Source organism: Saccopteryx bilineata, chromosome 2, assembly GCF_036850765.1.
Source record: "Saccopteryx bilineata isolate mSacBil1 chromosome 2, mSacBil1_pri_phased_curated, whole genome shotgun sequence".
Classification (NCBI taxonomy): domain Eukaryota; kingdom Metazoa; phylum Chordata; class Mammalia; order Chiroptera; family Emballonuridae; genus Saccopteryx; species Saccopteryx bilineata.
In genome coordinates, this window is record NC_089491.1 from 221,404,064 (window position 1) to 221,416,781 (window position 12,718).

The window sequence follows — 12,718 nt, forward strand, 5'->3', positions numbered from 1 at the left end:
GAGCCCCCCCCCCAATTATTTTAGGTCACAGGACACAAAACACCTGAGAGCTTCAAGGTAAAGCACATCTTATGGATAGTGGGAGGGCTATCAAGAAGCAATCCACATCGTCAAAGAAAGTTGTGCAGGCGCTGCCATGGGCATGAGCAGGGGATTAGTACACACAGCACTGACTACACCACATAACATCAGGACAGGCCCTCTGCTGCTCACATCTGGGGACATGAAACCATACAATTCCCACTCAGATTAGCAACCGTCAACATGGAAACCTGTGATAATCAATAACACTGAGCTTGGCCCTGGCCAGTCGGCCTGGCGTGCGGGGGACCCGGGGTCGATTCCCGGCCAGGGCACATAGGAGAAACGCCCATTTGCTTCTCCCCCCTCCCCCCTCCTTCCTCTCTGTCTCTCTCTTCCCCTCCCGCAGCCAAGGCTCCATTGGAGCAAAGATGGCCCGGGCGCTGGGGATGGCTTCTTGGCCTCTGCCCCAGGCGCTAGAGTGGCTCTGGTTGCGGCAGAGCAACGCCCCGGATGGGCAGAGCATCGCCCCCTGGTGGGCGTGCAGGATGGATCCCGGTCGGGCACATGCGGGAGTCTGTCTGACTGTCTCTCCCTGTTTCCAGCTTCAGAAAAATACAAAAAAATAAAAATAAAAAAAATAACACTGAGCTTATCTCTGAAAGCAACAATACTTACTAACACTGATGTGAACATGGCAAATTCCCAAGGAAGTGTGATTTAAGGGAGTCAAAATTACTAGCCATCTTGGTATCACTTAGGAAACAATCTGAACAATATACAATAAATGCATAATACACTAAATCTGAACCTAAAGCCTCAGGAAAACTGGACTTGAACTATTAATATACAAAGCACTGCTTGTGTGTTAGTGCCAGGTCAACTGACTGTAATTAAAATGCAGAATAAATGCAAGGTCTCACTTGTTGCCCATCTTGATAGCTGTCTATACTTAATGTCTGTGCAGCCATCATGGTCAACAAGTTTATTATAAAACATCAAATCATCTTGAGTCAAAAGCAAATGGTGTCTGGAAAACAAAAGCAGAAAGCATCAGTTAATAATTGCATGGAGAAAAAAACCACCCTTATCTCTGTGGTATCTGTCAAATCATACTCAGCATCACCCCACTTACTTGGCGATCACGTTTGTTCTTGCATGGGGCCTGACTTGCTACCACATTTTTCAGCCATTTGGATTTATTTCTTCACTTACTCAAGTGTCTAGTGAACGTCTACATGTGCAGGACACTGTTCTAGGGTGCCCTATTTTCCTGGACAGACAAGGACAGGGACTGTGGGAAGTTCAGGCAGCACACGTGGTGTCGTGACAGAGGTGAGCAAGGGCTTCCCCTAATATGTGATAGGACAGGTGCTCTGAGAAAGTACTGACACTGAGACTGCAAGGACTTGACTCAATGACTGCTGAGACAGGGAGACTATAGCTCAGACAGGAGTGACAAACGTGCTCGGGGAGGCTGAGCCAGCACTCTTCTAACATCTGTCTGTAAAACAGATAGGAACAAATGTTTTCGGGTCAACACACACAAGTGACTGGTGTTGAGAGGAGGAAAATCAGGTGAGGATAGAGAATGAGTGAAGGCAGGTCCACCACAATGCCTGGAAGAAACATGGGACAGGGAAGCAGTGAGCTGCCTGGGACACCTGGATGCAGGAGGAGCAGCAGTGCTCACGTAGAGTGGTGAAGGAGGAGGGGAAGATAAGGAAGAGGGAGACATGGGGACCAGTTCACACAGACTGTTGTGGGCAGTAGCAGACTTTGGGTGTTCCTGGGAAGCCCTGAGCAGAAGGGTAACTTGACTTATATCTGAGGAGGATCCCTTTGACTATGAAGACAGGCTGCATGACTGGGGAACACACAGAGGATGGGGGTGCTGTCATGGATAGGCAGTGGACCATGTGGACAAGGGGGGCTGAAAGCACAGAGTTTGCAGATGGCCTGGGGTTGGGTGTGGGTCAGGGTTCCCACCTGAGCAACTGGCAGAGCAGAGCTGCATGTCCCAGCAAGGAGCAGATGTTGAGGAGCAGGTCCTGTGGCCTGGGAGAGAAAGCAAAAATCAAGACATTTTAGGTGTGAAATGCTTCTCAGAAATCCAATAGGAAATTTTGAATGAATGAATCTGGGCCAGAAACATAAACTCAGTAATCAATCAGGCTGTGGCTAATGTGTAGAGGTGGTCAAACTGTGTCCTCTAAGATATATATGCCCAAATCCTAACCCCCAGTCCCTGTGAGGGCTCTTACCTGGAATAGGGTCTTTATAGAAGTAAGGTTTTTTTTGTTTTTTTTTCTTTTACAGAGACAGAGAGTCAGAGAGAGGGATAGAGACAGACAGGAACGGAGAGAGATGAGAAGCATCAATCATCAGTTTTTCGTTGCGACACCTTAGTTGTTCATTGATTGCTTTCTCATATGTGCCTTGACCGTGGGCCTTCAGCAGACCAAGTAACCCCTTGCTCGAGCCAGCAACCTTGGGTCCAAGTTGGTGAGCTTTGCTCAAACCAGATGAGCCTGCACTCAAGCTGGTGACCTTGGGGTCTCGAACCTGGGTCCTCCACATCCCAGTCTGATGCTCTATCCACTGCGCCACCACCTGGTCAGGCTATAGCAGTAAGTATTAAGGATCTTGAGATTAGATTATCCTGGATTGAGGGGAGGACCTAGATCCCAAGACTGGTGTCATTTAAGAGGGGGAAAGATCTAAGACACACTGAGAAGGAGGCTATGTGAATTGGAGGCAGAAATTGGAGTTATGCTGCTCTAAGCCAAGAATGCCTGGCCACCAAGGAGTGGAGACCTAGACCTTTAGAAGGAGTGTGAGTGTGGCCCTGACGACACCTTGATTTCAAGTTCTGGCTGCCAGGACCCTGAGAAAATCAATTCTTGTTGTTTCTATCCACCTAATTAGTACAACTTGGTTATTGCAATCCCAGGATCCTAAGGCAGTAGGTATAGCCACCAAACTATATGAGACCATCCAGGAAGAGAGAGGAGGTGGGCCATGTAAGAAGGCTGGGAGGCAGGGGGCCCAGTACAGAATGAGGAGCAGCAGCCAGTGGGACAAAAGAAGAATCAAGTGATGCCACTCACACCAGTGCAGAAGGAGGATGGGTGTGTGTGTGTGTGTGTGTGTGTGTGTGTGTGATGTTAATGCACTTGAGGGTGAAGGAAGAGAAAGGCTGAGCATGGCTGCATTCAAAGGGGAGAGGGGGAGAGGGGGAGAGGGGGGAGGGGAGAACCCGGTGCATAGATGTAGATGTGAAGAAAGACCATCTCCATCTTTGTGTCCTTTCATTCTGTGACCTTTGACCAAAGTCAGTTTTTAGTAAGCACATCAAAGCCTTCTAGTTAATGATTATCTGTGTTCCCTAAAATGTAACCATAAATACCTTTGTTAGTAATGGCCAGGATGACAACTGAGACATATATCAAACTGGTGATAGTATCCACCACCAGGAGGGATGGCCCCTGGTGCTACTGCATTCTTGGTCCCTTTTGTCTTGTTGATCTTTAGTACCTGAGTCATATTATAAAAACAGTATAGTAACAGCAGTCTTGGAACTGGGAGGTGTGGTGTTGGTAAATAATTTACACAAAACTGCTGGGTACGCTGTCTATTCCAGCCTTAATCTTCCCATAAGTAAATTACCCTATAATATATTCCATTATATTCTATGGAGTAGGCTGCTTCATCTTTTAGTCTGAAGACACCTTCTTGCTAAGATGGCCATTACACCTTTGCCCCACCATCGGATAACAGAACTTGGCAACCTCATGGCTGGGAAGGGAGCTCATGTGTAGTCATCATGATATTGCCCTCTCTGCCCTCTGAGACCCCCAGTCTTGAGCGAGACCCCATACATTTGCAAATCTGTTACTGAGTATCTCCCAACAGTCTCTTCCATGACCAAAACCTGGCCTCCTCCCAGTGCCCTGATCTGCCCTGTACCCCAGGGACAGTGACCTCAGAGTGCCCAGATCTGCCCTGCGCTCCAGGGCAGAGACTCTAGCCCCACACCATAGAGTATACCTTGATCAGGGCAGGAGCAACTATGTCCTCCTCTAATCTTACCCTCTTTCCCTCCATTCCTCCCTGTTCAAAGTGCAAATCTGGCCCAAATCACCCTTGCAGATCAAGTCTCAGGGCCGACCCTTGCCCCACCCTGCCCTCTCACAGTAGCACCTCTGGCCAGCCCCTCCCCCATTCCAAGTGTGGACACAGTTAAAGGAATGGCCATCTGTAGTTCCTCCAGCAGGCTGTGCACTTGCCTGGTAGTTCTGCCTAAACACTCTGGCCTTCTCCAAGCATGGCCAGCTAGTACACCTGCATTGTCATCCATACCACCCTTCCCAAAGTCTTCCCAGTGGCTTGACCCCACCCACGAGTTGGAAACAAGAGTTGTAAGAATTCATAGCTTTTAGTATACACAGATACATAGGAATAGATATAGATGCATGCATCTCGTATATATACATACATACATATATATACATACATGCATATATACGTACATGAATGAAAACACTTTTCTGGCTCCCCTAAGAGAGCCTAGAAGCATGATACTAGTAGCAATGAGAACTTAGCACCTATGTATTGATTGATAAGTATCATTCTCAATAAAAAAGAATTGGGACTTCCTCAGAGAAATGGCTGATCTGATTCCAGGGCTGGGTCAGGTAAAGTACAAGATGAGCCTAAAACTTGTGCTCAAAAAATTATGGAGATATGTCAAAAGGACAGACAAATCAGCTTGCAGATGCTCTCACTGGCCAAACCTGGGACATTTTCTTTTTAATACTGTAGATTTTTAAAAATTTATTTAATTTTTATTTATTCATTTTAGAGAAGAGAGAGAGAGAGAAGGGGGGAGCAGGAAGCATCAACTCCCATACGTGCCTTGACCAAGCAAGCCCAGGTTTTGAACCAGAGACCTCAGCATTCCAGGTCGACACTTTATATACTGCGACACCACAGGTCAGGCCAAATCTGAGACAATCTGAGCAACAAAATAAGATAGTAACTGAGAATAAAATAAGAACCCACGAGTCCATACTGATAGAAATACATAAACAAATAAATGAGGGTGAACTCTAAATTATATTAGAGTTCCAACAATACATACAGGATGGAACCTGATCATCACCATTTGGCAACCAGCACAGTAATCACTGCTTCAGGCAAAAAATATCACAAATGTAATACTAGCCAGTGAAAGAAAATAAGAAACAGGAAGTGCACCTGGCTCAAGATATTTACTGTCAATTATAAAGGAAAACAGTAACTTCACAATGGAGAGACCTGGCAGAAAACAGCTTAACCAAAAGATTAAAAGTCCCATCAACAGTAATAAAGAGAAATCAACATGATGGGCCTCCCAAAAAGGACACAGAATGGAATTCTGGGCAGACCTGCCCAATCCTGAGGACATGCCCACAAAACAAAATAAGGAAGGTAAGAGAACTGTTCTGAGTTAAGAGATGAAAACTAAAACAACAATCAAGTGCCGTATGTGATCCTGGTTTAAAACCAAAAGCTGTAAAAGACAGTTTAAGTCATGGGTTCGATCCCAGGTCAGGGCACATAAGAGAAGCAATCAACGAGTGCACAACTAAATGGAACAGCTAAGTGAAACAATGAGTTGATGCTTCTTTCTCTTTCCCTTCCCTTCACTTTCTCTCTCTCTCTCAAATCAGTAGGAAAAAAAAAAGTTGGCATGTGCCACCATGAGAGACTGAATATTGTGATTGTGTGATATATATGCTTATGGAAACATCTTTGTTTGGAGAAGCAAGGGCTGAGGTGTTTATGGGTATGATCATGGAATGCACAGTTTACTTTAACTGGTCAACAAGAGCACACACATAACTATACAAATTGTGGCTGAAGTCCACAACTGCTGAGTGGAGATGGTGGGGAATCACTGTTCTACTCTTTTACCGTTTTGTATCTTAAAATGCCCATAATAAATATTGGGGGGAGGACTGACCTGTGGTGGCACAGTGGATAAAGCATCAACCTGGAATATTGAGGTCGCCAGTTCGAAACTCTGGGCTTGCCTGGTCAAGGCACATATGGGAGTTGATGCTTCCTGCTCGCTCCTCCCCCTCCTTCTCTTTCCCTCTTTCTGTCTCTTTCTCTCTCCCCCCTCTCTAAAATGAATACATTTTTTTAAAAAATTTAAATATTGGGGGGAAATCAGAAATTTATATAAAAAATGTATAGATTTGCAGCCCTCATCTCTATCAAAACAGGTTAAAACTGCTTGACCAGGTGGTGGCGCAGTGGATAGAGCGTCGGACTGGGATACGAAAGGACCCAGGTTCGAGACCCCCAGGTCGCCAGCTTGAGCGCGGGTTCATCTGGCTTGAGCAAAGAGCTCACCAGCTTGGACCCATGGACCCTGGCTCCAGCAGGGGGTTACTCGGTCTGCTGAAGGCCCACAGTCAAGGCACATGTGAGAAAGCAATCAATGAACAACTAAGAAGTTGCAACGCGCAACGAGAAACTGATGATTGATGCTTCTCATCTCTCTCCGTTCCTGTCTGTCTGTCCCTGTCTATCTCTGCCTCTGTAAAAAAAAAAAAAACAGGTTAAAACTTACGTGCGATATAAATTGGTACAACTGCTCTACAGGAAAATTTTTTAATCTGTGTCAAAGCTTTGAAAATATATGCTGTGGCCCTGGCTGGTTGGCTCAGCGGTAGAGCGTCGGCCTGGCGCGCGGGGGACCCGGGTTCAATTTCCAGCCAGGGCACATAGGAGAAGCGCCCGTTTGCTTCTCCACCCCCCCCCCCTTCCTCTCTGTCTCTCTCTTCCCCTCCCGCAGCCAAGACTCCATTGGAGCAACGATGGCCTGGGCGCTGGGGATGGCTCCTTGGCCTCTGCCCTAGGCACTAGAGTGGCTCTGGTCGCGGCAGAGCGATGCCCCGGAGGGGCAGAACATCTCCTCCTGGTGGGCAGAGCGTCGCCCCTGGTGGGCATGCCGGGTGGATCCCGGTCGGGCACATGCAGGAGTCTGTCTGACTGTCTCTCCCCGTTTCCAGCTTCAGAAAAATACAAAAAAAAAAAAAAAAAAAAAAAAGTGCTGTTTCTACAATGGAATACTATGTGAAAAATATTTTTTAAAAGCAACTCTAGCCTGACCTGTGTTGGTACAGTGGATAAAGTGTCGACCTGGAAATGCTGAGGTCGCCAGTTCGAAACCCTGGGCTTGCCTGGTCAAGGCACATATGGGAGTTGATGCTTCCAGCTCCTCCTCCCTTCTTTCTGTCTGTCTCTCCTCTCTCTCTCTCTGTCTCTCTCCCTCTCATAAAAAATGAATAAATAAATAACATTTTTTTAAAAAAAGCAACTCTATGTGACTAATATATATTGTTCAGTAAAGCTAGGGAACAGTATACCAAAGTGACCAATATTCCTACAAGATAAGAATGGAGCCCAAGAGAAGTTATCAGCTGATAGTGCCATCTGGTCAAGACCGCTGCAGGGGGTGGTAAAGACACCATAGCCAGCACCACCACATGGAAGAGCCATTTGCAAATTCATCACTCATGATTTAGGGAGCTCTGAATTCCACTCGAGCAAAATAACAGACCACATCTGGGTAGTAACACTGGCACCTTGCAAGAAGGCAGGCAAACAGGTCTCAGTCAATTCACACGGCTCATCCCAGCAGACTTCTTGGGCTCAGAAGGTGGCCTTCTGCTCTGATCAAGGCCTCTGTCAATCTGCTCAGCCACAGGCCCTCAGACCAGTGGCCCAGGGAGGCCCAAGACAAAATTTGAGTGATTAAGTGATATCATCAACTGGGAGATAGCTGAAAGCATCTGACCCAATGATGATGGCCAATAGGCTCATCTTTTTTTTTAATCACAACCTGTATTATTGGGCATTATGTAAATACCAAAGACTAACTTGAGATTTAGAAACAACTTCTATTTCTTCCCATTACACAGAGAAATAAGTATGCTCAAACAACAGTGTCTTAATTTAACATGACATGGGATTCGAAAATCCATGTTGAATAATTACCAACCCAATGTACTTAGGGTGAGACATAGTTTTTGTCCATATTATTCCAACAAGTTTCATCCTATAAAAAAGGAATGATTTGTTAAAAGTTGTCTCTTTGATATCCCTTCAAGAATTCCAGCCGGACTAATACAAATGAAATGAGTACAACTTTCCAATCCTTGTGTACACAAATATTAAAACTCACTAGTAATTAAAGAAATACTAATTTTAAGATAATTTACTTTTCACCTAGCTATTATTAAATTTTTTTTAACCTTTTTTTATTTATTTATTCGATTTTTTTTTTTTTTTTTTTTTTTTTTTTTTTTTTTTTTTTAGAGAGGAGAGAGACAGAGAGAGGAGAGAGAGAAGGGGGAGGAGCAGGAAGCATCAACTCCCATATGTGCCTTGACCAGGCAAGCCCAGGGTTTCGAACCGGCGACCTCAGCATTTCCAGGTCAACGCTTTATCCACTGCGCCACCACAGGTCAGGCACTATTATTAAATTTAAAACAACCATGTTTCCAGCAAAGATGAAGTAAAATTTGGAACTCTGAAGGAGTCCTAGAACTCACAAACTGCATGACTGGTTTGGAAAGCAATGTGACCATACATATAGTCAGCCATGAAAAAATATCTTATTTTTCTCAAATCAACCAGAGAATGTAGCACTTGTGTTGTGACCTTAAAGGAAGATAAAAATATGAAATATGGGCTGAATCTAAAGGCTGACATTTTAGTATTTTTCTGCTTTCTAGCCCAGGCTGACAGGAAGAATAAGACAAGTTTAATCAGAAAAGGTCCAGATATAAATGGATTGGTTGAATCCCATCCAGTGGTGAATGAAGTCTTTCCTGCTCAGACCATATGGATGAATCTGGGAAGGTTCCAGCTGGCTAAGAAGTCTGTAGACACCAGAAAAGAAGGTATAGGGTATGGGTCAGAGGACAAAAGGCTCTGAAATTAGCAAGATCTCATCTCTCCTCCTGACCACAGCTCTCTAGCCAATATGGGTACCCCCATATTTGTCTGAGATGACTTGGTGCTGTAAAGGTATCATTAAGCCCTGTGGAAGATTTAGATTTTAATATTTTGGTGTTCAATTTCAGAATAATCTATGTATGTGACATTTAAGGTGCTTGCAATAATTAAGAAAATTTGGCAAATTAATCTTAACTTTTAGCCTTGATTTTAATTTAAAATGTATAATTGCATTATTGATTTTAGACATTTTTTTATTTTACATTTATTCATTTTAAGAGAGAGAGGAGAGCGAAGGAGGGAGGAACAGGAAGCATCAACTCCCATATGTGCCTTGACTAGGCAAGCACAGGATGCGAACTGGCGACCTTGGCATTCCAGGTCTATGCTTTATCCACTGTGCCACTATGGGTCAGGTTAGACATGATTTCTAAAGTAAAAAGGTGTGAGAGAAATTAACAAAGATTGTAAATACTTCTTTATTTATGCAAGTTTATCAACTGCTGTGCACAACTCTAGGTCCAGGGATGACAGCAGTGAACAAACCAAGTCTCTGAACACAAACCTACGCACTGGTGGGCAGGTCTGGAAAGTTTGAGATCATGAGATTCACTATATATAAAATTTTAAATCATTATACATACCTGAGAGGTTTTACTTGTTTGGTCAAATATAGAAAGTGCTTAAATGATAATTAAAGCCACTAAACTTAAAACTATTGTTCCGAATGTATAAGTTGTAAATGGGACTGATCATTAAAAATGGTATGTTTTAGTCTGATCGCCTTGAGCTGATAAAAGGCTGTCTTAAAGTTGATGTTTAGTTATAATACAATAAATTTATAAAGAGAATTAAAAGTCACAAAAGCCTCATTTGAATTAAAGATGGCAAGATGCCTAACCAGGTGGTAGCACAGTGGATATAGAGCGTTGGACTGGGATGCAGAGGATCCAGGTTCGAAACCCAAAGGTTGCCGGCTTGAGCATAGGCTCATCTGGCTTGAGTGCAGGATCATAGACATGATCCCATGGTTGCTGGCTTGAGCCCAAAGTCACTGGTTTGAGCCAAAGGTCACTGGCTTGAGCCAAAGGTCACTAGCTCTGCTGTAGCTCCCCCAGTCTAGGCACATATGAGAAAGCAATTAATGAACTAAAGAGCTGTAACAAAGAATTGATGCTTCTCATCCCTCTCCCTTCCTGTCTGTCCCTATCTGTCCCTCTCTCTATCTCTGTCTCTATCACACACACACACAAAAGAGATGTCAAGAAAAGCTAGATGCTAACGATGTTTTTTTATCTACATTAATAAAATTATAATCATAACCTACATGTCATCCATAGAGGAACAGTAAAATCAACTACTGTCGCCTATCATCAATCATCAGCATGGTGGTTAAAACCAAGAGTAGCATAGAAAGGCTCTCAGTAACCTGCCAACTGGCAGGCAGGGCCCACAGTGAGCTGTGCATTTGACTGTGCCCTTCATTCAGTCCACAAAGATTTACTGAACGTCTTCTCCCCTCAGGGCTCTGTGGTAAGTGCTGGAGATGGAGCAGAAAACAAACAAAAACCAACTTTATACTAATGTTGAAAAAGTCCTGATGGGTTCATTTGGGCAGGAGGCACCTCAATAAGAATGTGTCCGTTCTCCCTAGTCTAGAGCCTGGGTCCTCTCCTACATCCTGCATTAAGTTTGATGTCTTCTCTGTGGAGGTTTCCTATACTTATGGTTAGATTATGGTTTTTCTTGCTACTGTCAAAAATACCTCATTGTCATTTATACTTTGTGGTAGACTGGATAAAAATGTCCCCGGTCTTTGTGGACTAACTATGTACCGGTCAGCTTCACTGGGGCCTTTAGTCTTAACAGTCTATGGAGAGTCCACTTGTTTTTCTTGGCACATGTCAATATCTATAAATCTTGTTCCTGTTTTTTTATGAGAACCTCAAAACACTTATTCTAAAATTTATACAGAGGAATCAAGGTCCATGAATAGCTATATTACCCTTAAAAGACTTAAGAAATAGCAAATTTCAAAATATCCTACAAGACCACAGTAAAAACAGAAAAGTGAGTTATGACACAAGGATAGACAAACAGGTCATTGGAATAGAAGAAATAAACACTAGACTTGCCAAGACTTGAAGAAAAACTGGCAAAATTACAGAAAGCTTAGGAATTGATGCTTTTACAAAAATCTCTCTGAACTCAATCATCAGTTCCTACAAAGTGCTGGTGAACTGGTTTTTCAGTGCTGCTCTCCAAGTACACTGTACTAGGGCCAACCACGTGTTCTCTTGCTTAAATTAAACAAGGGCAAATGACTTGTAGTGGCCTGGGCTGGATAAAGCAGAGCACTTGCAAGATGAAATTCCTAGAGCTTGGAAGAATACTGTCTCAAAGCTCTGTGTCACCATCTTGTTCATGTTAATGCAGAGATGTACAGAGAATGTTCTAGGAGGTTCAATCTTCATTTTGTCCTGTCATATCACAATAGGGCTGTAAGGATAGGGAAGGGAAAATAAGAAATATCTTGTAAGTCTACTGCATTCGTTAAGACCTACAAGAAGCACTTTTAGATCTGAGCTGACCTTACTGACTCACTTGGAACCTCAAGAATGCACTGGAAGTGATGATGTTGTGTGACTGCAGGGCTGGGTCATAAGTCTGAGGCAGCTTCTGCCTTCTTAGGTGGGATACTCACTTTTGAAGCCCTGAGTCCCCATGTAAGAAGTCTGATTAACCAGATGTCCTCCCATACTGTGAAAAAGTGCCCCCATCCCATGCTATGAGGAGGTGCCCCCTCTCCTGCTCTAAGGAAGTTCCCCCCCAGGCTATGAGGAATTTCACCCATCCCCTGCTGCAAGGAAGTTCCCCTCCCCCACGCTAAAGGAAGTTCACCCATCTCCTGCTGTAAGGAAGTCCCCCCCCCATGCTATGTAAAAGTTCCCCCATCTCCTGCTATAAGGAAGTTCCTCCCCATGCTGTGAGGAGGTTTCTCCCCTCCCATGCTGTGAATAGTTCCCCTCGCTTCATGCTGTGAGGAAGCCCAACTCACATGGAGAGTCCATCCACATAAACTTGCTCTGGTCAGCAGATCCAGCTGACAGTCGGTATCAACTTCCAAATTTGAAAAAATTCCTCCAGAAGACTCCAGCCCCCAGCCATCAAGACCCCCCCTCCCCGTCTTTCTAGCTGAGGACCCAAACATTGTAGAGCCGACACAGGCCATTTCCACTGTATCCTTCCCAAATGCCTGGCCCACAGATTCATGAGCACCATACAGCAGTTGTTTTATGGAGTTAATGGAGTAATTGGGTTCCCACAAGTAGAAACCAGAACATTCTAGCAGATGCTTTGTAACACTGTCCTCATACTACTGATGAGGAAAGAGAGGCACAAAGAGGTTAGGATACCTTTGTGAGGTCAGATTCTGGCTTTAAAAACCTGCCATTTCTTCTACATATTGTATCTGAGAATACAATAACTTTGTTGCTACAACTGTAGAACTGGTAAGAAAATAGGACAGTATTTGAGGATCTGTTCAACTTTGATGCCTACAAATGTTAATTTCATCAATTCAATCTACAAATTATGGTGTCATTCAATATAAGAGAATGGGTGAAGGAGATGTATCAGGTAAACACCAATGACTTTCTTTTTTTTATTTTATTTTATTTTT

General features: G+C 44.0%; 1 protein-coding gene across 6 annotated transcripts in view; it reads right to left on the reverse strand.

Annotated features, from left to right (window-relative positions):
* Positions 1 to 12,718, reverse strand: part of PKNOX1 (PBX/knotted 1 homeobox 1) — a 69,972-nt gene that overhangs the window by 40,677 nt on the left and 16,577 nt on the right. For 5 of the 6 annotated variants that reach the window (XR_010729221.1, XM_066259286.1, XM_066259283.1 and 2 more), the window contains 2 exons: positions 2,011 to 2,079; positions 945 to 1,051 (listed from right to left, as the gene is read on the reverse strand). Coding sequence is in view for 5 of the 6 variants with exons in the window: in XM_066259286.1 (XP_066115383.1) it covers positions 945 to 995 (51 nt within the window). In the remaining variant the exon portion in view is untranslated. Of the gene's footprint in view, positions 1 to 944; positions 1,052 to 2,010; positions 2,080 to 3,430; positions 3,482 to 12,718 lie in introns of those variants that run through there. The other variant, XM_066259287.1, reaches the window with a different exon arrangement.